This window comes from Apteryx rowi, unplaced genomic scaffold (assembly GCF_003343035.1).
Source record: "Apteryx rowi isolate R43461 unplaced genomic scaffold, aptRow1 scaffold_71, whole genome shotgun sequence".
Classification (NCBI taxonomy): domain Eukaryota; kingdom Metazoa; phylum Chordata; class Aves; order Apterygiformes; family Apterygidae; genus Apteryx; species Apteryx rowi.
Window position 1 is genome coordinate 2,043,692 of NW_020450994.1, and position 25,827 is coordinate 2,069,518.

Consider the following 25,827-nt stretch of genomic DNA (forward strand, 5'->3'; position numbering starts at 1 on the left):
AGCTGATCCGGGTGCTGGTGCTGCTGCCGCAGGACGACGCCTACCTCTTCTCGCTGGCGCGGGTGCGGCCGGCCATCGAGTACGCGGTGCGGAGCCTGCGCGAGAGCGGCTCCGGGCTGCCGCCGGGCTACGCCTTCCAGCTCACCTACGAGGACTCGGCGTGCGGCAACCGCGCCCTCTTCAGCCTGGTCGACATGGTGGCCCTGCAGCGCCGCCGCCCCGACCTGCTGCTGGGCCCCGTGTGCGAGTACGCGGCGGCGCCCGTGGCGCGGCTGGCGGCCCACTGGGACGTGCCCATGCTGTCGGCGGGCGCCCTGGCCGCCGGCTTCGGCGCCAAGGGCGGCGAGTACTCGCACCTCACCCGCGTGGCGCCCGCCTACGCCAAGATGGGCGAGATGCTCCTGGCCCTCTTCCGCCACCACCAGTGGAGCCGCGCCACGCTGCTCTACAGCGACAGCAACCCCGAGCGCAGCTGCTACTTCGCCATGGAGGGCGTCCACGTGGTCTTCCAGGAGGAGGCCTTCCACATGGCCGTGCACAGCTTCGACGAGAGCAGCCGCCACCTCGACCTCGACGACGTGGTGCGCGCCCTGCAGGCCGGCGAGCGGGGTGAGTCCGCGGGGAGCGGCGCAGGCGCGGGGGGGTCCCACCTCCGCTCCCGCTCTGCGTTGGCGAGAGGCCGGCTGCACTCCGGCTCTTCTGTCGCCCGTGGGTCTCCTGGGGTGATGCCGGGGCGTTGGGGCATGCCGAGCTGGGCTTCGCGCCCAAAAAGCGGTCCCACCACCAGTTGGGATTGATGCCGGGACACCGGGCAGGGAGGGCTCTTCAGAAGGGATGTCACCTCTCCACCTGTTGGAGAAGGTGGCCACCGGAGCAGGACCAGCCATGCGTGAGCTCAGCCCATGAAATCTTGCCCGTGCGGGATGGGGAGGGAGTTGCCCTCGGTGGTTTTCGTTAGGATGGTTTTGCAGTATAACAAGAAATCAGTTTTCCACGGCGAGCTGTGACAGCGACCAGACTGAAATCGCCTGCGTCCGCCTGCAGATGCGGAGCAGCAAATCTGTTGCTCGTTCCGTGGGATTTTTCTAAGTGACTCCGTGTAAGTTCAAAGGCAGAGCGGAGATGTTTTCTTCTCACCCTGCTGAGTCTTGCTGTGGTGATCCTTTTCCCCACTCCTGCCATTAGGAGCCCTGTTGAGTGCTTCATAAATAACAAATGCATTTTGTGGAAGCGGTCGTATCAGGGAATGTGTGAACTCTAAACCCTTGAGTGCGTGCAGTAATATTGCCACCAACTGTTAGCAAAACACTGCGGAGATAAATGGCTTGTAAAACATATTGGAAAGTCACCCCTGGGCTGGATGCATGAAGTAGTAAAATGCTTGAAGTACTTTGGAACGTTTAAAATACATTTAATTACAAATTTGAAATGAGATATTGCCAACTGATGCACAGATATGGGGGCTCATCAAAAAGGTATTTTCAGTTAGAGGTTTTACCAGCCATAGAGTTCTTTAAGTTGCTGCAAAAAAAGAAAAGGTGTATTTTGGTAGTGGACTCTTAGAGATCAAGTTAGAGAAAGTTCTTAGCTGTGTTTCAGTAGAGACATAAATGTTAAAAATATTTTGTACTATTTTTACATCCTCAGTTTTAGAATCTTCCAATAGTATGAAAATTGAGCAGATATAAATCATGTTCTATGTGGCTGACACAACTCATGTCACTGTGCTGTAGGCTGGAGTGCTTTAACAGTCCTGCTTTGCGCTAGTGATGTAGTTATGTTGGTGTGAAATTCCTTAATATGCACAGGACCGTATTTGTCTAATAAGAGATGGATCTTTAGTCCTCTTTTTGTGAAAATACCTGAGCAGGTGCTTGAAATGGAGCTTTCCTGTAAATGCTGTTTGGGACAATGTAGTGAATGAAGAGAAACTTGTAAGTGCTAGAGGAAACTGCTAAGTATGGAAAGAACCACCTAAGTTATGTGCATATTTGCCTTTCCTCATGTTAAGAGCATAAAAATAAGATTGTAGCAAGAAAAGATAAGAACCCTTAGCTGAAGCGAGCTCTGTCTATGCTGTCGGATCATGAGCCATGGCTAAAGGAAAGCTCTGCTCTCTATCCCCATGCCGAAAGCCAGTGCAGAGAGGTTTGCTTTTTACTAAACTTAAATGCTTTGTTGAGCTGGGACCTTGTTGAGCTTGGTCTTGCGTTTCAGTATCATTCTTTAACTTGCTAATAACCGTGTTAAAAGCAGCCCTCCGTGTTACTTCTTTCTCCCTTTGTGCATGGGGGGGCTCCTCTCCCTCCATCTCACCTGTTTCATTTGTCCTTTGGTTCATGCTGCTACTGCTGAATGCAGTGAGACCCTTCCACCTCTGTTTGTGCCTTTCTGACTTTATGGACGGACCACATGGCTTGCCTTGCGTGTCCCTTTTGGTCTAAGTGGTGTTCCCGCTGCCCACAATGCTATGACTGTCAAAATATCTTTTAAGTCATTTATCATGACAAGGATTCACCATGCACCTTAGCTTGCCAGCTTAGGTCTTCGTTTCTCCTTGGGACTCCTCAGAGGTTGCCTGATGGGGTAGTGTGCCTGGTGGGCAAGGTATTTGGGTGGTACTGTCCAAATCACTTCTCTACTTCTTTTAAACAGTTTTTAGGGGCTACTGTATCACACCTTTGGCAACATCATCCCGTGCTCTGACTCCCACCCTCTTGCTTGCCTGTACAAATGTACAGGCAAGATGTCACCTCGTATCCCTGCTGGTAGTGATCCCACCTGGATGGTGGCCTTTCCTTTAGTAGCAAGAAGTAGGAGCAGGCTTTAAAACAGATATAGGATACGTGCTAGAAACTATCTTATGGCTGAGAAAGAAGTTGCCCCATCAAATACGAATCTTGAAGCTTTGCTAGCCATCTTCTAGTGAGTCTGACTGGAGGAGTCTTAAGATGTCACATTCTCTGTGTGACCTGCCATTACCCCTGGCTGGAGCTGCCAGGCCTGCGAGTGGCCCAGGCTGGCCCAGGAGGTTAAATCCCCACCGGATGGGGCTTTGCGCTGAGCTATCGGGGCTGGAGCCGGGGATCGGGAGCCAGGGACGCACCTGGCCGCACGAAGTGTTTGCCAGCAGATACCTGTCCAGGCCCTGGAGCCATTTCAAAAGCCTTGAGCCTTGTAGCCACGACAAAATCATGATGAAAAATACAGTCATAAAARTTAACCACCTCTCTTTAATGAATGTCATTAGTAGCTGAAGCTCACTTTTGAAGGCTCAGGCTAGCCGTGATGGTCACGAACCCCATACTGTGCTTAAACACACTTTTTGTGTAAGGAGGCAAGTGCGTAGCAAAGGGAACGCTTACTCCTTTCAGACTCTTTTCTTACTGGAATTAAACACTAAGTATTTGCAGAATAAGTCAATAATCTTCGTCAATAAATTCAAAATATTAGTATTAGAATTACTTTGTGTATACTATACCAAAGGGAAAACATTTTGTGTGCACATGTGTACATTTGTTTGTATACAGTAGTAATGTACAGCTGCAGATTAAGTAAACATAATTTACATTTTTGGAAGATTGTAAGAGATCTGCCCATAGCTAATTAACCTCAAAATCTTGAAATATGTAATCTTTGCTCTCCTGCTGGGTTAAAAACCACATCCAAATAGTTAATATCAATTCCCTTACATTCCTTTAGAGGTTTACAAAATATGACTTAATGTATTTTAAAGTAGACTTTTTCCACCACTTTTCTTTTTTCCTTTTTGTTCAAGATCTTTTACTGGTGTTATGGGAATTGCTTTGATTTCCATCTATAGATTATAATTTTATGATGGATATGAATTATAAAGGCAAAGTCAAGGGAGAATTGGGAGGACAGCAAGGAAACATTTCAAAAGGAAATCTCTCACCTATACTGAAATTAGGAACAGGGAGACAAATCCATTCCTGATGTAAGTCTGGAAAAAATTTGATCCAAATTTTATTGTAAGAATTATTTTTTTTTTCTTTTCCTTCATGTTGATACCTCACAATAGTCATGAAATATGTCTTGCTCTGTTGCTCTGGAAATTATTATTATTACTCTGCAATAATCAGTTGGACAGAGGTATGCATGGTATAACTTTTCTGAAGCGTGTGGATTTAACAGAATGTGATTTACACCAGGGCCGCATCTGGAACTTTATGCCTATCATGGCATAAAACCAGAAGAGTGATGGGAGAAGATTCATTGTGTGAGAAAGGATTTGGCCTGTTTGGCCTTTTTTAAATAATACCAAACACTTCTAACCAGAGAAGCTGAATGTGGTTTTGATTCAGTTTTTTTTTGTTTGGGTGAAAATATTTGCGTACATTATTGTAGTTTTTAAGTCCTGCCATGCATGACAGCATTCCTGGAAGTGTGTGCGCAGTTGGTTTTGAATCATTGCTCTGACGAGCTCTCTTATGACGAGGCTATAGGATACAGCCACATGCATTGATACAATACTTCACTGCGCTCTCTGATGGTAGTAGCTTCATACCCATAGTCCTGTGAATGCATATAAAAGTTTGATTTAGTGCTCGGTGTGGGAGGTATCTACCCACTGCCGAGCTCTAGCTTGAGAGTCTCCTTTTTCCTTGCACAGGGAAGAGTGAACAAGAGGTAGTTTGCCTTGCCCAGCACACTGGGGAAGTGAGCTCTCAAAGAACATCCTTAGATTAATATAGAAGAACACGTTGGGGGTCTACTACCTTGTGGAGGGGTCTTGCACAGACCAGCTAACTGGAGTGGATGTGGTGGGCAGCAGTGGGACACTGGGCTGCGCAGAGCCCTCAGCCTTCATGTGGTGGAGAGCAGACCACCCTGACTTCCCGAGTCCCTACTGCAGCACCTTTCAGGATAGGACATGGTGAATTTGGCTTGCATGCTTGAGACTCATGGCTGAGGTACCAGGCAGGCTTTTAGTTGGGTAGTCTGAAGCTCTTTGCACCCTTGAGAATCGCTGACAGCTGTTTTGGCAACTGATAACAATATGTAGGGCTGTGACTGCATAGTTTCCTCTCCCCTGCCGGGCAGAAAGCAAACTGGGCTGCTGTGCTAGAGATCTGCAGTGATGTGGAGGCTGCTGGGAGGGTACCTGGAGGCTTTGTCACCTGAGCTTTGAGCTGTCATCGTGTGGATCACGCTCCTGCATAGAGCACATCTGCAGGCTTGTAGATCCCATTGCAAGACCAAAGCCCCTGTTCAGTGTTTGGTCCATGACAAACAAGGCCTTGTGGCATTTAATCTTGTAACCACCTTTTGTCTTCATGCACAAAAGGTGGCACTCATTTTTTTTCCCATTTGTAGCTACCTGACAATTAAGCATCCAGGCAAAGGTAGTTGCCTAAGCTCATTGTATTGTTGAAGAGAAAGTCATCTGCTGGAGAGATTCATATCATTGACCCTAGACAATTGCCTTAGGGTGAAGTAAATCAACTGCAGAAATATTGCTCTCCATTGACTGTGGGGGACTCCTGGACAAGAAGTTTTACACTAGATGTCTACACTTTAGGCAGCTAACGTGTAGGTGAGATGAATCAACACCAACTGTTCAATGGACTGGAAATTACAATGGTAATATCACTGTACCATCTTCATTCCTCATCTTCAGATTGTCTTATCTTCACTCGGAAGCCACCAGTGGCTTATTGTTGCAATTAACTTTATGAATATATGCAGTTGAACAAATTCAAAGCCACAACTTCATTGCATGTTGCAGGAGTAAAATCCTATATCTTTTTTTTTTTTTAATTCCTTTTCAGAGGAGTTAAGGGAGTATGAAGTTGCTTTGTGTTTGGGACCTGCCTTCTGTGGACTCTTTGGGAAATCAGCTTTACTTGCTAGCTGAGCTGTCATGTTTGTTGCAACATAGGGGGACGGTTTGGGTCACTGTCTCTGGCAGTGTACACATTTAACAGACTGTTCTCGAAAGCTCTTGAACTGCTTCTTATCTGTGTTTTCCATTTTTCTCCACCAGTTGTAATCATGTGTGCCAGCGGTGACACAATCAGGAACATCATGTTAGCTGCTCATCGACAAGGAATGACCAATGGGGACTATGCTTTCTTCAATATTGAACTCTTCAACAGCTCATCATATGGTAATGTTTTTCCTCCTTAAGTAAGTTGCAAGGTCTTCTGTAAATCTGGTAATATTTTTAGATCCATTAGCCTCAAAATATGCCCTACTGAATCTCAGAATACGCTACCATCTCTCCCTGTTATTGTAATTACCTTCCACTTGGGTTATGATATTGCAGGAAAGAAAATAGACATTAGTTTTTATTTAGCTATAATTACCACTGGGTGGATCACAAGATGTAGTATGACTATAGTATGGGCATTATTTAGTTAGTTTTAGTCTCTGCTGGGATCCACCCATCTCATTTCTTTTAGCTTTTGATTGCTAACTGTTTCTGCAAAAATATTCAGCATTGAAGGGGAGATACTGGATGGGACACAGGCAGTCCAGATATCCTAGAGTGGGATGGATGGATAAAAGTGGCTGACTTCACCCCTTGTTTTCTAAGGAAAAGTGATTAGATCTGTGAAGTTAAAATGGGACTTTAAAAAATTAAATTCATTTGCTTTTTGAACTATACCCACATTTGATATTATGGCAGTGTGTGGTAGAGCCAAACCTGCTGTCAGCTGTTAACAGCTGTCTCAGTTAAGTTAAAGTTAGTACTTGAGCAACGTGTTTGCTGACAGTTTTAAACAATGTCAGACTGCTGAAGCTGAGGGAAGTGCCTTCCTGAGAACTAGATTTTATTGAAGTGCCAAAATGGCTTTTGAAAGAGCAGTCTCTTTTGCAGGTGCAGGGAAAATAATTTCCCCCCTGCAGTCTGCCTTAACTAATCCAGTACAATAACAAATTCATTTAAAATTGAAGACCAAGTGGGAGCTGAAAAAGAAGGAAAACTTGTTTTCTTCTTTTAAGCCTTAAAAAACTTGATGAACAGAAACAATTGAATTCACAAAAGGATGATGTGCTTTGTTTTAATAGATAAGTTATGCTTAAGTGAAAATCTTTTAAGTAAACTTTGATTATCCATCTAGGACCTCTGAGATCACGTTACAATAAATAGCCCTCTTTATTGAAAAACTCTGATAAGCATATGGTGTTTAAATTCAGAGGGAGAGATACATACAGAAGTACTGATACAGCTACATATCTCTTCCAGGTTAGCTAAAGAAGTGCCAAGTTCCAGCTAATTAGGAAATTAATGAAATAACTAAAAGGTAAAATTACAGAACAAGATCAAAACCAATATTCAATCACGATTCTGTTTGCTGATTTAAATTTGCAGTGATTTAAATCCCTCATGACATAAAGTGAAACCATTTGGCATTGCAACCGTAATCAGGACCAGGGTAAAAGCTGAAGGTTTTACCCATATCATCAGTCATAGAACCCTGAAGTTTCAGCCCTTCTGTAGACCCTGGGAGTTTGGCAGACTTGTTTTTTACCTGTGCCTAGACACCACTGATCAAATAACTGCTCCAGTTTCTGGTGGTGTCTCATTACAGCTGAGCTACTGCAGCATTTCATCTCACAGAATGAAAATGTCAGATGTGATTTGTCTGACCTCAGATACAAGTCTGCCTCTGAGCTGGGCTCCCTTTAGAGTCAGTCACAGGAGAGAAACAGGCACTCCTGCACAGTGATTCACCTCAACCTTTGATGTCTGAAATGGCTCAGATTAATCATTCCCTAAAGCTCACCGTTTCCTTGCCTTGGCTGTAAGCAGAGCCCAGGGTGACTAGCTCAGCTCTGGAGGTCTACCAGGGAAGTGCTGAAGCTGGCTGGGACAGTTGTTACCCAAAGTTGTCTTTAAGCATGGAGATGCTCAATGCGTGCAGCAGCTACGGGAGGTGAGACACTGCATTTTGCAATCTGTTCACGTTTCAGGATGGTATTTGCTAGGAGGTAGCGGTGGTTGCAGGAGGCAGTGTTGCACTGGGATGGGTGTCCACAGTGATGCAGCCACTGGTAGACAGCACTTGTTCAGTCATTTGCTGGGCGGTGCTGTGCTGTCCTGGTGGGGGACCTCCACACGGTGCTGGGCTGGGTGGTGGTACTCGTTTGGCCTGTGGTTGTGTGGGGATCTCAGCATTGTCCTCTGCGGGTCATAGGAAGTCCAGTCTACTTGTAGTTTTTCAAAGTAAATAGTTAAAACTGTCTACCCTCTGATGTTAAATTGTGGCATTTCCTAACACTTACAAATTCTTTAGAAACAGTCTTTCTGTTTCTTTTTGGATGTGTTTTCCATGAGGAGCAAAATGACTTTTTGTCAGAAGCTGACTTCTGTGCAGATAGTCATCACATGCGAAAAGCAAGCATACAGAGAAATGTAGAGAAATTCCCCCCCAAATTTCCTCTTCCCAGTGCCTTGAGATACTGAAATTACAAAAGGTACAAAATCTAAGACTGGGTGTGACTGACAAATCAACATTCCCCAAGCCAAGTTCATATGACTGTATTTTGTTATTGCCCTCTGTTCTGAATGTTTTTAATTTTTCAGAAGAGCAGACTTATTAAATGTCAAGGCTGCAACAATTTCAGTTAAGTATTGGAGCAGGACTACATCCCATAAAATTATCCATGGAGGAATTTAAATATGTAAATTATTCTAGGAACTCTGTTTAAATTATTCTAGGAACTCAAGTTTAGCTTCCCTGTTACCACTGTCAATTTGTTTAAATAAAAAAAAAAGTAAGTATAGCATACAGGATAGAAATTTATTCGTGTTCTGAGCTTCAGTGCTCTGGCAAGGCTTGTGTCCTCTTGAAAGGAAGCCACCCATAGTTACACTGCTGGCTCGATGGCCTTCCTTCCTTGTACAGACTGAGCTCTTCAAGTATTAGCTTTGTCCCTTGAGCTAGGATACCGTTGCTGGACGTGCATGTCTGTCTTTTGGAAAACAGGACCAAGGACAAAGTGTGCGTATTGAAAGGAAGAGCACTACCCTGTACTGCGGTCATGTTAATAGCATGTTAGGCTGCGGGATGTTAGTTGTTGTCCAATGCCAGGTCTGATGAATGGAGTTCCAGCATAAGTAATCTTGACCAGTATCTTTGAATTGGGATGCTATCCCAAAAGGTAGTGCTTGACCACTATCTTTGAAAGTATCTTTGAATTGGGAAAGAAATCCCTAGATCAAGGCAGAAGTATCTAGAATTTCATCATAAGAGAGCAAAAGAGCTCCAAAAATAGCAGGCAAAAAAAAAAAAAAAAAATTACTAAGGTCATGTGTGAATTTTGTAAAGATTGCAGTCCTTCCCAGTGCTGACCTATGGTAAATAAGGTTTTCCTGGGGTGGAAGAGAGCTAAAGGGAGTTTCCATTTAATGTGAATCTTTCTCATGGCTTAACTGGGACTGTGCCTTGCTCCCTGTGTTGAGAGTGACAGGAGCTGCTGTAGAGGCAAAAGCAGCACGAGGAAAGAGTTTCTCTCTTGAAGAGTACAGTTCCTTCTGTATTTCCCCTGTGCTCTCTGAGGAAGGAGAGCAATTCCCAAATTGCTTTCAGTGCCAAAAAAAAAAAAGTCCTACCAGCAGTGTCTGGGTACCAGAGGGGGTGAAACACAGGCTCTGTATTCACCTGCTTTGGGAGGGCTTGAGGGTCTGTCCATGAAGTCTTGCTCCCACAGATGCCCAGGTGCAGCCTGGAGTGCAGTGCAAGGAGCACTGAAGGTTTGGTGCCTGGGCTCTGTCTCCATTAACTTCTCTCCTAAAGCATTCAGTTTTCTTGGTCCAAACAGCACCATGATTAAGGTCCTTTAACCAAGCAGGGTAGCCACATCCTCCCTCATCTCATGGGTCCTGCAGATCACCCTTCAGAACTGAGTGTGTTCCACAGTCTTCACTTTTGCACATTTAACCCTGAGTTTTTGTTGTTACTGTTCCAAAAATAAAATCACTGTCTAGCTTTTAATTGTTTSTAAGTATTTAGAGACACGCTGTTTAGGCTACTACTGTTCTACTCCTACTCTAGGCCCCTCTGTTTATCATTTACATAGAATAGCACAAAACCTGATCCAGGTCAATGCAAATCTTTCTGCTGATCTCATGAAGCATTGGATCAGGGTCTCAGGACCTGTTAGGGTCAGGCCCCATTGGGCAGAAGGGCTTCTTCTTTCAATTAACAACCAGTCAGCTGTTCTGCTTTTTAAAAATCTGATTACTCTATTGGTGTTTTGAGTTGAATCATTTCCCTGCTGTGACGCAGAACACATGTAAATACAGCATAGGCAGAATCCCATTTATTTGTAAGTGTTTCTCTTCCATTAGGAACAGGCCTCGTCTGGCAGCCACCGCACACATGGCTTTCTCCTTGACTGCTATGGGAGAAGTAGCTATACCATCTGCCTCCCATGCAGGGTGATGATCACGCTATTGTATTTTCTGGAGCCTTTCTGACTGCCCATGACTGAAAAGAGTGTCACCGATGGGGTGATATGGAGTAGTAAAAGCTTTGTGGTCAGACCCTCCCTCACTTGTTCTAAGTTAAATAGYTCTGTGTTTGAGATCTGGCGTGTTTTTTGCTGGGAGATGTCTTCTCATGCTTAGACTTGAATCCAACCTTTAAAAATAAGCAAGCACATCATGGGAGTAAAGTTGTCTTTCTGTTTGCACATTTACTTCACAGTCGTCACATCAGCTGTTCCTTCCTGCCCTGCTTCCTGCACTTCCTCAAGTGGGTTCAGTTCTCCCTCATACTTTGCTGTCTCCCCCAGGCAAAAGAGGGGACTTTTTGATGGAAAAAGGAAGATTGTCCTTTAACGGTGCCCGATTTGGTACTGGAAATATGTTTGTTTTCCCCCTAGGAAATGGCTCTTGGAAAAGAGGAGACAAACATGACCTTGAAGCCAAGAAGGCGTACTCATACCTCCAGACCGTCACTCTGCTAAGGACAGTGAAACCTGAGTTTGAAAAGTTTTCCTTGGAGGTGAAAAGTTCTGTTCAGAAGCAAGGGCTGCATGAGGATGATTACGTAAGTACTTGTTTACAGGCTTCAGGTTTTAGCATCTTTGAAAACACTCTTCTAATTAAAGCAAAAGCAGCACGCAGCCCTTCTCAGGTCAGAAACACCTGGTTTCATTTATGAAAACTCACCATTGCCCATGTAATCTCCTTTTGCTTTGTTTGGCAATATGTGGTGCTTTTTTTTTGGTTTTGTTTTTCTGTGGGTAAAGCAAATGCCAGCTAGAATAGACCTATGCACAGTCATCCATGATCAGTTGTCCTGTGTTCAGGGCAACTTTTTTTGTCTTCTCCCAATACTTTTCTTCAGTAAAAAGAGATCTCAGAAGATGCACAGACTCTGTGTATTGCATCCGATGATGAAGTTTTTCTTAACGATAGTGAGAAATATGGTCTTGTTTCCCTTGTGAGCATATTTAAATTGTTACTGTTGTTTATTTTAAACTGTCCAATTGTATCACTGTAGTCCTTGCAAGCCCTTTTAAATCCAGGGGAGTTCCAGTGTCCTCCAGAGGTGGATGTGGGAAAGTGTACATCTTTATTTTTTCTCTCTCCAAATGTAGGAGGAAGATGCCTCTGAAAACTGCTTTTGAGCTACAGCAAAGCTAGTTCTTTAGGTATATTCATAGAAAAGTCTTCTGTGAAAGCAAGAATTTATAGCACATACCTATAGGGATTTCTGCATGCTGATACAAGTACTTGCCTGATAGTCAGCCCTCCCCATAATGGAGAGTAAACTTTCCAAATGCACTTAAAGAAAAGAGCCTTGAAAGGGGTTTGGTCACTGCTTAGCTGTAGGAAACGAGAGTTGTAATACAAACAATTCTATAAGAAAAAGGACTGTCAAGGGAAAAACTTGAATTTATTGCAGTTAAGAGTGTGGCACAAAACTTCTTTCACTATCACACATGCCTACCAATAGAGGAAACAACAAACTGGTAATGACAGAAGACATTTTGGCTTCATAGAATAAAGTAGTATATTATGTTGTTTTTTCAAGCTAATTCAAATGTTGCTGTGAAATGTATTCTGTGAAATTAAGATGCTGCAGCAAGGGTGGATTTGCTTTGAAAGCTGRCTCTTGAGTGAAAGGACAGGAACTGAGGCATCCAGAGCACCTGCTTTAACACCTGAAGTGAGATTTGAGGGGAATTTAGGTCCTAAACTCAAAAAAGCAACCTGAACCCCTCATTTGCCAGCTCCCACTTAGGCACCTACCTTAGTTCTTTGCTTTAAGCATTGTGTCCGCCCCCCCCCCCCCAGGTGAAGGCATCGTCTTTGATTCAAAGCAAAAGCTGGTGAACTTGAAGGTTATGCTAATAAATGACCCCTCCTGCAGTTTATTGCATAACCTCAGCTGTCTTCAGAAAACCTGTACGAGTTAGAACTTTGATATATTTTATTTAAAATGTAATGTTGAGTCACATCAGTGGCTTGCATTTTTACTGTAAAGCTTCTAGAGTCTATGCAGGCAGAAACAATTTTTTGTTGGCATTCTTTGCCTCAGGCAAATAGAGACACCCCAACTGACAAGTTCAAGGTGCTGCTTTCTGAAGAACCTGCTAAATGAGTTTTGAACAAGGCAAGGGACTGTGATTTGTGCTGTTTTCCCCTTTTCCCTCTGTGTGCCCCTTTGCAGATGTTACTTGGCAGAACATCTACCTTGAAAACCTGCTATCTGCTCTTGGTTGTAGTTGTTGAGAAATGTAATTCTGAATATTTAAGATCCAGTCGCCCCCAAAGACTTCCAGCTGTAGGGTTTTGTAGCATTTCTGGTTTGSGCAGCGTGAAATTTTCCCAAATGAGTAGCACTGTTAAACTGGCCAAGAGCTCAGGATCCTGTGTGCCCAGCTCACGGGTGGTGGGCTGTGTTAGGGAGGGCAGTTTGAAGCAGCAGGGAGGGATGCTTTGGTCTTCTGTAGGATGCAGACCCACCTCAGACCATGTGCCAATTCAGCATTGGTGCATGCTGAGATACAGCAGTGTCACTGGATAAATACGAGCCCTGTTATGTTCAACCAGACTTGGATCTGCGAGAGATCAAATCCCCCAGTGCTGGCAGGGGAAGGTTTTGCTAGCTAACATGCTTGCTGGGGACATTCCTTGCAAGTCTGTGCACCTGCTGCCAGAAGTCCTCAACTCTCTTTTCTTCAGTCCATGCTTGCTTGTGCAATCAGACCTCTGTGCTGGCAGCACTCCTGGCTGTCCCAGTGCGGCTGCATGGGCGCCTGGCTCCCTGCCGCCTTCCCTTCCTCCCTGGCTGCAGGTGCCTCATCCTTTTCCTGCCTGGCTCTGTGGGCTGCTTCCCCCATCTCCCCTTCCACCTGGCTGGGCACCTCTTCTTGCTCCAGAGCTTTTCACCTTGCTCCAAGCACTGCCTGCCCCCCAAATGTCAGCCTTTTTTAGGGCCAGGCAGTGCGCTGGATTCCTGCTGGCATTGCTACAGACTTTTACACCTCTCCCCACCCTTCCTTTCCCATCTAGCTTTCTGCACCCTTCCTGGTCTCTTCTCACTGCCTTGGGGCAGAGAGAGAACTTGTGATATATCTATGCCTACTGTAGTTTCCTGCTGTTTGAAATGACAGTTCTTGACTTATGAGATCTTGAATAACTCGTGGTGGAGGCCTCAGGGATTTGGGGCTCCTCATTTAGGAACTACGGATCTCAGCTGTTGGGAAAAGAGGTTTGGTTTCAAATGCAGAATCTCCTGGTATTGCACTGATGCTTAACACACAGATCTCAGTAGACCCTCCCATACCTGCTTTCTTATAGCCTCCTAACACAATGGGAATATAAAACCTTTTTTTAGAAGGGATGTTCTTGGGTTGAGTATAGCAAAAAACTATGATACTTTGTTAACAATGTGTGAATTTTAATAATCTGGTCTGCTTTTCACTGTTTATGATGAATTTTACATTTCCTCAGTTTGGACAATGAGAAAGAGATGGAGCAAATTCCCTTAACTGATTGTCTTGCTGCCACATTCAGAGGAGAAACACTTTGGGGAAGTCTTGAGGCTTAATCTAGCGAGGAGAAATAAAAAGCCAAACTGAGGTCCAGTCCCTTCCTCTCTGAAAGATGTCTGCATAGTGGACATCTCATTAACAGTGCTTTTGGCAGCATGGAAAGCAAGTGGCCCTGTTAGCCTCATGGCATGCTGACCATGGCTGTTTTCTTCAGGGGAAGCTTGCTAGGCAGAGGTCATTCAGCTGAGTGGGCTGGGAAGTGGGAGAGACTGATTTTCTGTGCTGGATTCTGCTCCTAAAAACAAAACCTATGGGGGAAGACAGTCTTTGGTACAGTCTATCTCAAATCCTATCCGCGGGTGTTGAAACAATCCTCATCCTTTTCTGCAAGCCCCTGGAGGACAGATTCGGAGAAATTTGGATTTGAAGCATTCAGCGTTTCTGCTACTCTGTGTGGATTTTTCCAGTGTTACGGGAAAATGAGGCCTGGATATATGGCCTAAATTATCTCACAGTGACCCTAACTAAAACAAAAGCAGTTAGTGCTGCCATTTTGTCCTGCCCCCTTGCCAACRTTAATCCTAAAGGCATTATTATCTACCAGAAAAAGAACATTATAAAAATGGAAAATAACCAGATGACAGAAGGAAAGATAAGAACGACGGAAAGGGCAAAGTCCTAAAAGAGCAKTTGTCAAATTGCTGGACTGAAGAGCACATATGGCCCTTGGAGAAATAACGGGTCAAACAGTGTTGGCCATCTTCATTTCCAGCTGTGAAATTACACAGAAAGAAGTGAAATTCAGGGAACATGTTCTGGATACTTCTTTCCCAGGTCAGAAATTGCTGTTGTTTTGATAGGGATGTTATATTATAGTGATGGGAAAGGTAGAAGAACCTGCACCTTGTGCATGGGTAGGAAAGTGTTGGAGAGGCAATTTCTGATTTCTCAAGGAATCTCTGTTCTGAAGGAATAAACTTCCTTAAACACCTTTTAACCGACCACCAGTGAAAATAAGAGTGTAAAGGGGTTCAGAGAAGTTCTGAGAAGGCATCTTAAAAGTATTTGGGTACGCAGTAACTGCACAAGGTAAGGCTAAAAAGAATGATGTTCCCTGCCTGCGACATCCCATTGCAACAGTTGCTTGACAGTCAGCAGTGCCTGTTAGTAAATATTATTAGTTTGCTTTCTTATCACTTTCTGAGTCTGAAAGCAGTTACTGTCATGTTAATATAAGCCAAAGGACTGGGCTGAAGCATCAGATCTGCTCAGCTCTCACTTCAGCATTTAATAATGACCTAATTACTCTTTCAATAAACATCATGTTGTTCTGTAGAAGGTCTGGCCATTTTTTATACCTTCCTGGAGGCTGACTTCTTTGATAAAATAGCCAAATGTGGAATTCTTTCCAGAAATCCCTGTAGATTGGGTGTTCAGGCATAGGAACAGTAGAATCACTTTAATGTTGTTACAGAAACTACAGCATTTTTCTCACTTCTATAATGTTAATACAGTACCAAGATATTAACAGCAACATGTCCTGGAATTTATAAAGCAATTGAGATCCTCTGTTTAATAGCAACTTACAGGACAAACTCTGCTCACAGATCTATAGCAGAGGTCTGGCAGACAGCAAAGGGAATTGCATGCATTTGCTTGAAGGAAGAATTTGAAACTGTTTCTGAACTGGTGTGTGAATAGGTCCCAACAGATGCTCTAGTTAAAAATGCTTATGAATAAATAGCATTTCAGTTAAAGTATATGCATAACCCATTTTTATTAAATAATGCCCAACACTAGATGAATTGGTGGTAGGCTGCAGTTTGAAAGTTCTTAATGGACCTTCTGTTCCTGACTCAGGTCTAGAATTCAATAAATGCTTTTTTACGTCTGATCCAGTATTCTGAGTGGGGATGATTTTTACAGCCCAGGATATTTGCTCTTCTGAGGTTACAGACCACCCCGGCTTGTTTTTTTTTCTTCTAATTTAAAAGCTGAAAATTTAACTAATTAAACAAATATCTCTGCTGTGTTAACTACATGGCAGCATTGTTTGCTAGGTAGATATGTGGATTTTATCCTATCCACAGCCTTTTTCACAACACTGAAAATGAACAGGAGGAAGAGGGAACTGGAGTTTGATTTGCCTGCGAAGTTATCTCAGTGAAAGAATGTGTACAGAGTCACAGCTACGTAGATTAATTAGATAGCAAGATGCTATTACCTATTAAAAAGGGCAAGTCTGTTACTTTTAACATTTTCAGCCCTCCTAAAGGAGAAACGGCCAGCATAAGAGCAACTGTTCGTGCTCCAACAGTTAACTACAAAAGCTACGTGGGAGGTAGCTGTGCTCATAAGGTTTATCATCTCATCCATAACATCCGTGCCAGACTCTTCCCTATGTGTATTCCTTACGTCAGCCTTTTAATTAGGATTGTACACCAGCTAGATAAGGGTTGAGAGAAGCAAGCAATTCAGTAATGTCACTGTGAGAGATGGTAGAAATGTAACATATTCAGCAGCGTATGTCCCACTTGTCTTTTTTGGGCACAGCCAGGCAAGATTAATGACAGTCAGGCTTTTGTGTCTCTTCTGACTACACCAGAATGAGAGTTTTTTGGAGTGTGTGGTTCTTTTTTTTTTTGTTTTTTTTTTAACTTTGCCAGGGAATAATTTGTTCAAATGAATAGATCTATTCAGCTGCTGGAGTGCTTTGCTAATTGTGTTCGAAAGAATAAAAAGCAAACCACAAGCTGCTTTCAGCAGCAGGAAAAAATGGGTTCACATGCCAGCTTATTAATAAGATGAATTCTATTAGTAAAACATATTTAGGATTTTTGAGCCCAGCTCTATACCCTCTGCAATTAATGAGAGTTTGTTTAATTTCCGTAAGAGCAAAGTTGAACTCTGGATTACTGAATTGGTGAATATAGCAGACATTTACTTATTTATTTATTTGCTAAAGTTAATGCTTTCTCAGTGATATGAAAGACTAGTGTCTTCCACATTGGGGTCTTAGGCAAAAATATGGAGTAAAAGTATGTTATTTGCAGTTAACAGATATCATAAAAGACAGGAAAAGAAAGAAATTATTCTTCTCTCTTCCAGTGTGTTTCTGTTTAGTTTTTCTGCCCTCTCTAAGCATRTTTTTGAAGGTGTCTTAAACCATGAATGAGATAATATAAAACTGTAGGTATATCTGAAAATAGTAACATCTGAACTCCGTGGGAATGTAAAAGTTTAGAATTGATCTTCGTATATATGTTGTATATTTTCCATAGCTCTGTGTTTTTACTTTGGTTTCCCAGATATTCACATTCCACTTTACTAAACCGACACATAGACATTTATGGGCAAGGCAYTCTCCCTTTGAAGTTCTTGCTAGAAATATACCTTATTTTCTACTAAAAACGTGTGAAAAATGTCTTCCAGTAAAGTTCATAATCTGTTTTTGTTTGTGATGTCTCTCAATGTTATTTGCATTGCTAAGCTAATGAGCATAAAGCTAATGTGTCCAATTAAGGTCTTGTTTTTATTTAAATTCATAGGAATTTTGCTGTAGATTTTAAATGGTCCTTAGGTTTGGCTCTGTGGTGTTTGAATGAAGGCAAGAAAAGACTATGTACCTCATTCTGCACAAAATTACATTTAAAAGATGGAAGACATTTGCAGACTGACCTTCCAGCAGCTAATACCTTTCTCTACAAGCCATGTTCTCTGTAACTTGTGGAAATAGCACTCAATTGGAAGTTTCTTTTTTAACTGAAAAAGATTCTAAACTAAGCAAGGCATAAAGTAGAAGGTTTGGGTGTGACTGGCCTGTGTCAGGAGGCTGTTGGTAGCAAGCAGCAGGGCACAAACAGGGTCCTAGGCCGCCAGCTGGAAGCCCTTTCCTTGTCCTTTCTTGGAAGGTAGATTGGCTGCTCCAGCCTCAGCATTTCGATCACTGCAGAGGATTGCCTCTACTGGTAGCCAAAAGCTGCAGTAAAATATACTGGGTTAAAATTTCAGTATTTGAAATTTGCAGCAGCCGAACAATTTAATCAGAGTTTGATCAGGAGGGTGACAGGCATGGCAAGAAAGGATTCTCATCTTGTTTCCTGTAAGAACATGGATGGAGGGGCAGGTGATATTTCAAGGCCAGAACTGCATATGCATCGGTTTGAGRACTCAGAGAGGAGACACATCACCTCCACAGAGGCGTTCTGGCTAGATCCCACATGGAGATTGTTCAGGAAAGCTTTCCTGTACTCGTTTTAGCTCTAACTTTGGTGAAGGCTGTCCYGAATGACAGCAGGAGAAAGTCTGACTTTGTGACATTCAGGTGATAGGGTTCCTGAAAGAATAATACGGGTGGAAATCGGTAATACCCCAAGTCTGTGATCTTCTGCCACATTGGCACATTCATTTCTTATTGCTGAGTGCCAGGAGGTTAAACAACCTGAATATATCACTGACAAAGATCCACTCTCCAGAGCTGCAGATCAAGTATGAGGACACATCAGGCCCTGTACGTGTGTGAGTGAAGTTACCCAGGTGTATGACTTTGCAGAGAAAAGGCAGGTAGCAGAACTTGGATCTAGTCAGCCTGGGATGTGAAATAAGATCAGCATACARCTCTGCCAGCTGGTTTTTTTTTTTCCCCCCTCCAGTGAATATTTAGCAAGTCCTCTAATGTGGAGGGGTTAATTTGTGAGGATGKACTGTGAGAATAAAGGTAGTCATGTCCTTAGGTACAGAAGGAGCGGTAGGAATTCACTTGAGGAAACTCCCAGCTTTCCTTCTCTCTTCAGTAGAATTTTTTTCATCAGGAAGAGAAGTCTGAAACAAAATCCAAAGGTTTAGTCCATTCCAAGAAGAACTAATACATCAAGGCAGATTGGAAAGACAAGAATTGTCTATGTCGCAGAAGCAAATGAATAAGAGGGGGCATGAGAGGCATGTGGGACTATGGGAGGAGGGTAGGTGAGAACCTCTGGTCGCCCTTTGCTCAGAATACAACAAGRAGACATTCAGTAGGCAGGATATGTGCATTTGGTGGGACATGCGTTTTCACAATGTGTCCAGTTAGCCCACCAGACTCCAGACCATGGGATACCTTAGGAAGTAAAATCTAGTGGGAGCTCAAGGACTGGGCAGTTAATAGGGAAACAAGAATGCCTAGATGTATAAAAGGAGAGCTAGAACAGAGCAAGGATTTATAACCTTCTTGGAAGGGTTGAAAATCCTCAAATTCTGAGGCATAAACATCTTGCTGCTGGAGGTTGGGAGGACATGTTCCAGCTGCATAGCTGGAACATCACTGTCCGCTGACCGCTACACATGAACATCTTTTGAGGTAGCTGCTGTACCTTTCCTTTTGCATGCTAGTGAATTCCTTGCAGGTATGCCAGCAGAGGAGGGGTGGTTACACAGCCAGCTGAACACCTTCCATCAGGTATCCAGTATCTGAAAGAAAATAACAAAAACAAGTCGTCATTTTTTTTAAATATTTGGAATGGAAACATAATTAACAGCAGCCTGAGGGTTTGCATTAGTTCCATGCCATTAAAGTTTACAAGTTAGTATGCCCATTTGCCCTGGTGTTTAATAAAAGGATCATTTGTCATAGCAACCTCAGCCTCAGGTAGGCTCTTCTGGCAAATGATTTACTTCTAGCAGTGAGGTACCCACAGGTGTTCACAAATCCTCCTGCTCCCCCAGCACCTAGGTCTCCACTCCAGGGCACGCACACCCCGGGATGCCCTGCAGCCAGATGGTTGATGCCGGGCAGGGGAAGGGTGGAGTTCACATTCTCTCAAAAAAGGGATTTCATCCTGAATTTCTCTCATGCTGGCACAGCAGTCTCAGCCCTGGGGCTTTTAACATGAAAGGGGGCAGGTGGCGGTGCTTTCTTTTAGGGGATTTGAAAAGATTGGCTCCCTGTGGGKTTTTTGTACCAAAAAAAGAAAGGGGAAAAAAAAAAAGTGTCTCCATCCAGCAATGTAGTTCATTACCCGAGTGTATGAGTAACAGGATAAAATCAGTCCCTCCTTCTCCACCTTCTCTGCTGGCAAGGGTGAGGCAATGTGTTGGTGCTTTTGAATCCTGTTTTTATGTGCCTAAATTTCTCCCACTRTTCAATAAGAAGCTTAGATGACTAATCCTGGCTCCAAGGGTACTTTAGAGCTAAGCACCACGTTTGGCAGTGCCTAAATCATCTGTGTTTATCCAGCCCTTAAGACTGTGTTTAAAGCAAACGCTCTGCTGGACAGCTTTTGCTAACCTATTACAAAGCAGAAATACTATGGTCCTTTCACAGTGCTGCGAGTAGACGCTCTTGATAACCCTGTGTGGCTTTTTATCCTACCTACTGAAGACTTCACCAGCCTGCACTCATTTATTCGGAAGCTAGCATAGCATAGTTAAATTCAGTTTGAATGCGTGATTTTCCACAACAGTAATTTTTCTGAGTTTTGCATGAGAACTGGTGTGATCTTGAGAGTTTTCAGTGGAGAAAATAAAGTATTTTGATTTTTGTTGTGTGATGATAAAGTTAGAAATCCAGAGTCCAAAACAATCACGCATGAATGCCCTTCCTGTTTGTCCTAGCTCTGCATTTATTTAAACCAGTTAGCTTATTTTAGCAAGTGGAACTGATTTTTTCAGATGAGTGACTCTGTCATCCTACAAAACTGAAATATGTTCCTATTGCAAAACAAACTTGCTCGCTGACATTTTAAACTTAAACTTTAATGAAAGTACTGTTTTTGGTTTCAAGATATTAATCTGCAATTAAAATGTTCTAACTCTTGTGTAATGCTAACTTTAAAATGTAAGCATTTGTTCCAGTGGTAGAATAGGTGATTGTCAGACTATCAGTGGGGTCCTTAGGAAAATCTATATAAAACAGAAGTACTTAAATCTTTGTGTATGTTCAGTTGAAAAGAATAACTTTTAAAATATCCCTCCTCTTTTGCCATTGTGAATAGAGGTATGACTTCTAAGTATAGTTTTGTAACCTATCACAAGAATACCTCAGTAGTTAGTTATGACATGAAAACTTAAATGTAGAATGCTTAATTTTTAAATGATAGCTGTAACTTTTTTGGTTAAAATCCCTTCAGTGGTCAAGCCATGATATAATACTGTTTACTGGAGATCCTTTGCATTGGTCATTTATCTAGAGTTGGAGACTTATTATAAATATGGTGAAGCATATTTCACCTTAGCTGCAGGGAAGTATTAATGCATTCTCTGATTATTTTTTTTTCCCTTGAGATCTGGTCTAGGGTCCTTACAGCTGAATTATAGATATGAATATTATGTATGTAAAGTATGCATACAGGAAAAATTCCCCTAACTGATTATTATTTGTGGTTAGTTCAGTTCTGGTATGAAACAGTGCTACTCATTAGCTACATTGATTGCAATGCTTTGAGACTAGTGTTATTGTTCCAGTGAACTTCCCAGTCCCTGGAATGGGGCAGTTTTCAGCAACCTGTGCTTTGGACACACTGTCGGAGGTCCGAGGGGAGTTCAAGGCCCGGTGATGTCAAGCCGTGACTTTGGTCCAAAGTTCATGCAAATCAGCAGCACTAAGAGCCCCTTGATGTGAGCTGACTGTGGATTATGCTCTAAACGTGCTGAGGCTGAGATTCCCCTTTCTGTGTTTATTGGAAGGAACAGTTTTTGGCTGTATCTAGAAGGCTTTCTGCATGGCGTGTTGACAGCAGACTCTAGGGATTTAAGGCTGTTTTCTGGATAATCACACAAGAGGCTTGCAAGCAATAAATAAACAAGCAATGGGGGGCACTCACCAGTACTGTGTTGGAATGGTTCTTCCTTGGACTCGTGTATCAGTTGTCGCTGTGCTGTTTTAGCTGGTATTTTACAGTGCAGCTCCCCTGCAGCCTAGGACTGAATAGGTTTGGACTTCAATTCACAGCTGAGACAAAAGAGCAGCTTATGGCTGCCCTGGCTGGACGATACTGAGTAAATCTACCAGCTTTTCAAGAACTGGGTATTAAGAAAAACAAAGAAGAGAGCATGAAGAATAGGTAGGAGATGCAAGGGGAGGGGGGCAGGCTTTGCATTGCTTTTCTTTCCCTAACAAGAAAATAACCTTCACTGACAAAATCCCTGAGCTCCTTGAAACTGGCAGCTTTTTTAAAATAAATTCCAGACATTTTCTGTTGATTTCTTTTYATTTCAGCATAACTTTTTGTGGAACAAAGGGTCAGCTTATGGTCCGCATCTGACTTTAAAGCCGATGAGGAGTTTGTTATGGTATTTGTTGTAGGCAGTATTTCAGTCCTATTGGATTAAGCATCCTTTTGTTTAGGTGTAACAAGGTCAGCAATGGCTCGGTGTGCCTGGGGTACACATCAGCCCGTGTACCAGCTGGGTCAGATGCACAGGTGAACGGGGCAGGCAGGCAAAGGCAYGGTCGCTTCCTGAAGGAGAAGGGCTTAGCCATGGTAGAGTATCTTTGTGTCCAAATTGCACAGAAAGCAGTACCGGGAGAGGAGCTCTCTTGGATCTCCTGGCCATGCACCTCCCATAGTTAGTGCCGTTGACTTCTGAGGAGCTTCATGTGCTCCGGCACATTGGTAAACCCCATCGCAAAGGACCTCCTACAGCCAAGAGCCTGCGGTGCTTCGGTCTTTCTCTGCTTTAGGCTACAGCTGCCGGCAGCCACAGGGAAGGAGGCGTAAGCACTGTGCCCAACCTTGGGGACTGCCTGGRAGCACAGGATACCTGTGGTGTGACAAGCCACCCCCAATTGATGTTGCATGCTGAAAAATACAATAGCATTTGAATAAATCTTTCTAAAATATGCATAATTTTTTACTGTTCCGTAATATCCACCTTCCCATTGCCATTCCTGCAGTCTCTTTCTACGTAAACACCTTACCCTAGTGAATGCTTATCCTCTTTGCCTAAGGAGTGATACAGGATCCAGCCCCAGATAACAAATGAGACRTGGGACAGTTGCTTATCCTTTAGAAAACACAGTGCTGAGCTCGGGCCTAATGTGTTTTTGAGCAGGCATCAGTTAATTTATGTATCTATACAGAGCTGGCATCAGGGAATACACTGGGTGAGAGACTGTCCTTGGTTACATCTGTGTTGCCGTGAATTTGGTGTAATGCTGTATATTCTTTTTCAGTGGTGAACTAATATTGAGGAAATGGCCTTCTCTGGACAAGACAATTTTTTCTGTTATTTTTCTCTTTCTCCTCCTGTTTCTTTGAAGCTCTAAGGTCCAGCTCCATTAGAGAAGCAGTCTGTTTGCCCAGGAGAACAGGCTGTGTTTTTAACATGTTGGAATTTAAACATACAGCTCTGATTAACTGTTTTGTAGCTTTATTCTGCTTTCTAGTGCCGGGCTGGTTTCAGTGATATGATTGCGGTGGGAGCAGGTCAGGCCCCTGGTGGTGTGTCCATGTCAGTGGGCACCATCCTGCAAGACATGACAGCTGTTTATGAGAGCTGGATGGGTGAATCCTWTGGCTTTGCCTTTGTTACACTTGGGAGTCCTTGAAATCCCAATCCAGATACATAGAGCTGACTGTTAGCTGTAGATCAGATTAGGAACTCTGCGAGTGTCTGCTGCATAGCGGCGTTAAGAAATCATGCAAGGATGTGAGGAGCTGGACGGTGAGTTAATGAGGCAGGCAGGCAGGACAATCTATGAGAGTGTTAGAGGTGGTAGGACTAACACGTTACTCCAAAGATGAAACAGGACATGGCATTACTGCTTTGAAATGTGCTTCACATACTTGCAGGTAATCCTCAGATGTAAGAGCACTCTTYCCTCAGCTTCCAAGTCACTGCATCTCACTTCCATCCAGAGTTTCTTGTTAAGTTTATGCAAACCAAAAATTTAATGGAAAATTATTTTCCAACAACTRTATTTTATCTTTTTTAAAAATAAAATCATTAAAACCAAATCAGTTTATATCTGCCAGTTGTCTACTGTATGGAGATCACAAGCACTTTTGTTCTGAGTTGGGGCAGCTCAAAGCATGAGCAGAGCAACTGATGAAGGAGCTGCTGAGGGCCTCTGAGCGTCCCAGGAGCAGGAGCAGCGCTTGGCTCAATGACAGCAGTGGTAGCAGTATGCTGAATGGGAACGTGTGACGTCAGCGAATGGCATCAAAGATAAAATGAGGAGTATATTGCCAGGTAGTGTCATTCAGCAGTAAACAACCGAAGATGTGTGTCCAGAAATGGATGAAAAAAGCTATTCCATGAGTTTCTTGCAGAAGCTCATAAAGSAAGGACAATAATTGGCTTGTTGAAGAAGGATTGAGAAGAGAGACCTGAGAATTAAATTACAGCTGCTTACAGAAAGACTATTCCATTGAGATATGTTAAAACAGAACAAGGTAGTAGAAAAAACGTCACGCTAAAATGTAAGATGTGTTGCCATGCCACAGAAATCCATGGTCAAACAAAGTGGATGAACCAACTTGGCAGGAGACTATTTTGAAATGTGCTATATGTATAACTGAAATACAGCTGCTATATTTGAACTATGTTGCTGTTATTTTGGCTGAGTCATGCCATACTTACATAGCATGGTACAGCATTGTTAAAATTCACAAGAGTTCGCTTACAGCATTCATAGTTCTGAAGTTTTATGTGATTGTAGCATCAAACTTCCAGATCTGATTGCTTTTAAAGTTTCATCCCTGTGGACTAATCCAAAAGATACTGAGCATTAGCTCACCTGAGCATTACCTCAAGCTGTGGTATCATTGTCAGGTACGTAACTTGGTAAGACACCTGCAAAACATTGGGATAGACGCCATGCAATCCCCCAGAGTCCTCAGGGATTTGGCTGGGGCTATAGTTTGACAGAACCTGAAAGTCACTGTGGAYGTCCTGGGACGTGTGTTCAGACAGCCAGTTTGGGGGATATTAGCTGTCTGACTTTGTAGGAGGAAAAAAAAGTACAGATCCCCCTGCCTAGCACTGAGGTGGTATGGATTGCTGTAATTGCTGTGATTCAGAGCTGGGCAGCTCCAGATGGAAGAGAGTAACGTTACTTAACAGTCAGTGGGCAGGATACGGAAAATTATGCGTCCTGTGTAGCTGTAGCTTGGCTGTCTTCCATGTCGGTAGTATTTTGCATTGCTGTGTATGCTGTTAACACCTTGATATATATGAATGGTGTGGTCACACTATAGCTGCTTGGGGAACTATAACTTTGAACCGTGTAAGATTTATTCATGTGATTTCCATGGAGAGGGTTTTTCTCTAATGGATGGTGGTTAATTAGAGTAGAAAGGTAGGAAAATAAAAAGAACAAATGTATGTTTATCTCATTCAGTTTTCCAGCTATGCAGTTAGCTTATCTGCTTTTAATTATACTGTAGCTTGAGTGGGACGTGAGTGTGATGTGGAAGGTATTGCAGGACGGGGAGTTTCACATATTTGTGCTGCAGCCTCCAAAGAGGTTCAGCAAAGTGGCAGCTTCTCTGCTGCTRCTCATATTGCTCATGACACATTTTGGTGGGGTGGCTGTGCTGCGGAGTCAGCAAGACTTTAATAGACCTGACTTGTCRATAGTATTCACAGCATTTGGAGTTAACCTCTCACTTGTAGTTTAAAAATCAGCATAAAACGAATTGGAAAATACTGTCATCAAAAATGTCTGCTTTTATTCGAGCTCAACTAAAAGAATTAGTAATTGCCTACAAGATTAGGGGATCTTTAAAATCTTAAGCTGTGTAGTGTCTTCCTGAGGGCTATCTAAGGTTGAACCACACATTATTAGCTACCATGCAGACCTTCGAGCAACCTATAAAGACATCTTCACAATTATTCTTGTCCCCACTTGACACATTCATGGAAAGT

The 25,827-nt window shown here is 43.1% G+C and overlaps 1 protein-coding gene across 1 annotated transcript in view; it reads left to right on the top strand.

Annotated features, from left to right (window-relative positions):
* Window positions 1–25,827, top strand: part of NPR3 (natriuretic peptide receptor 3) — a 46,809-nt gene that overhangs the window by 5,626 nt on the left and 15,356 nt on the right. The window contains exons 3-5 of the mRNA XM_026087175.1: window positions 3–609; window positions 6,008–6,130; window positions 10,858–11,024. Of these exons, the coding sequence (XP_025942960.1) occupies window positions 3–609; window positions 6,008–6,130; window positions 10,858–11,024 (897 nt within the window). The remainder of the gene's footprint in view (window positions 1–2; window positions 610–6,007; window positions 6,131–10,857; window positions 11,025–25,827) is intronic.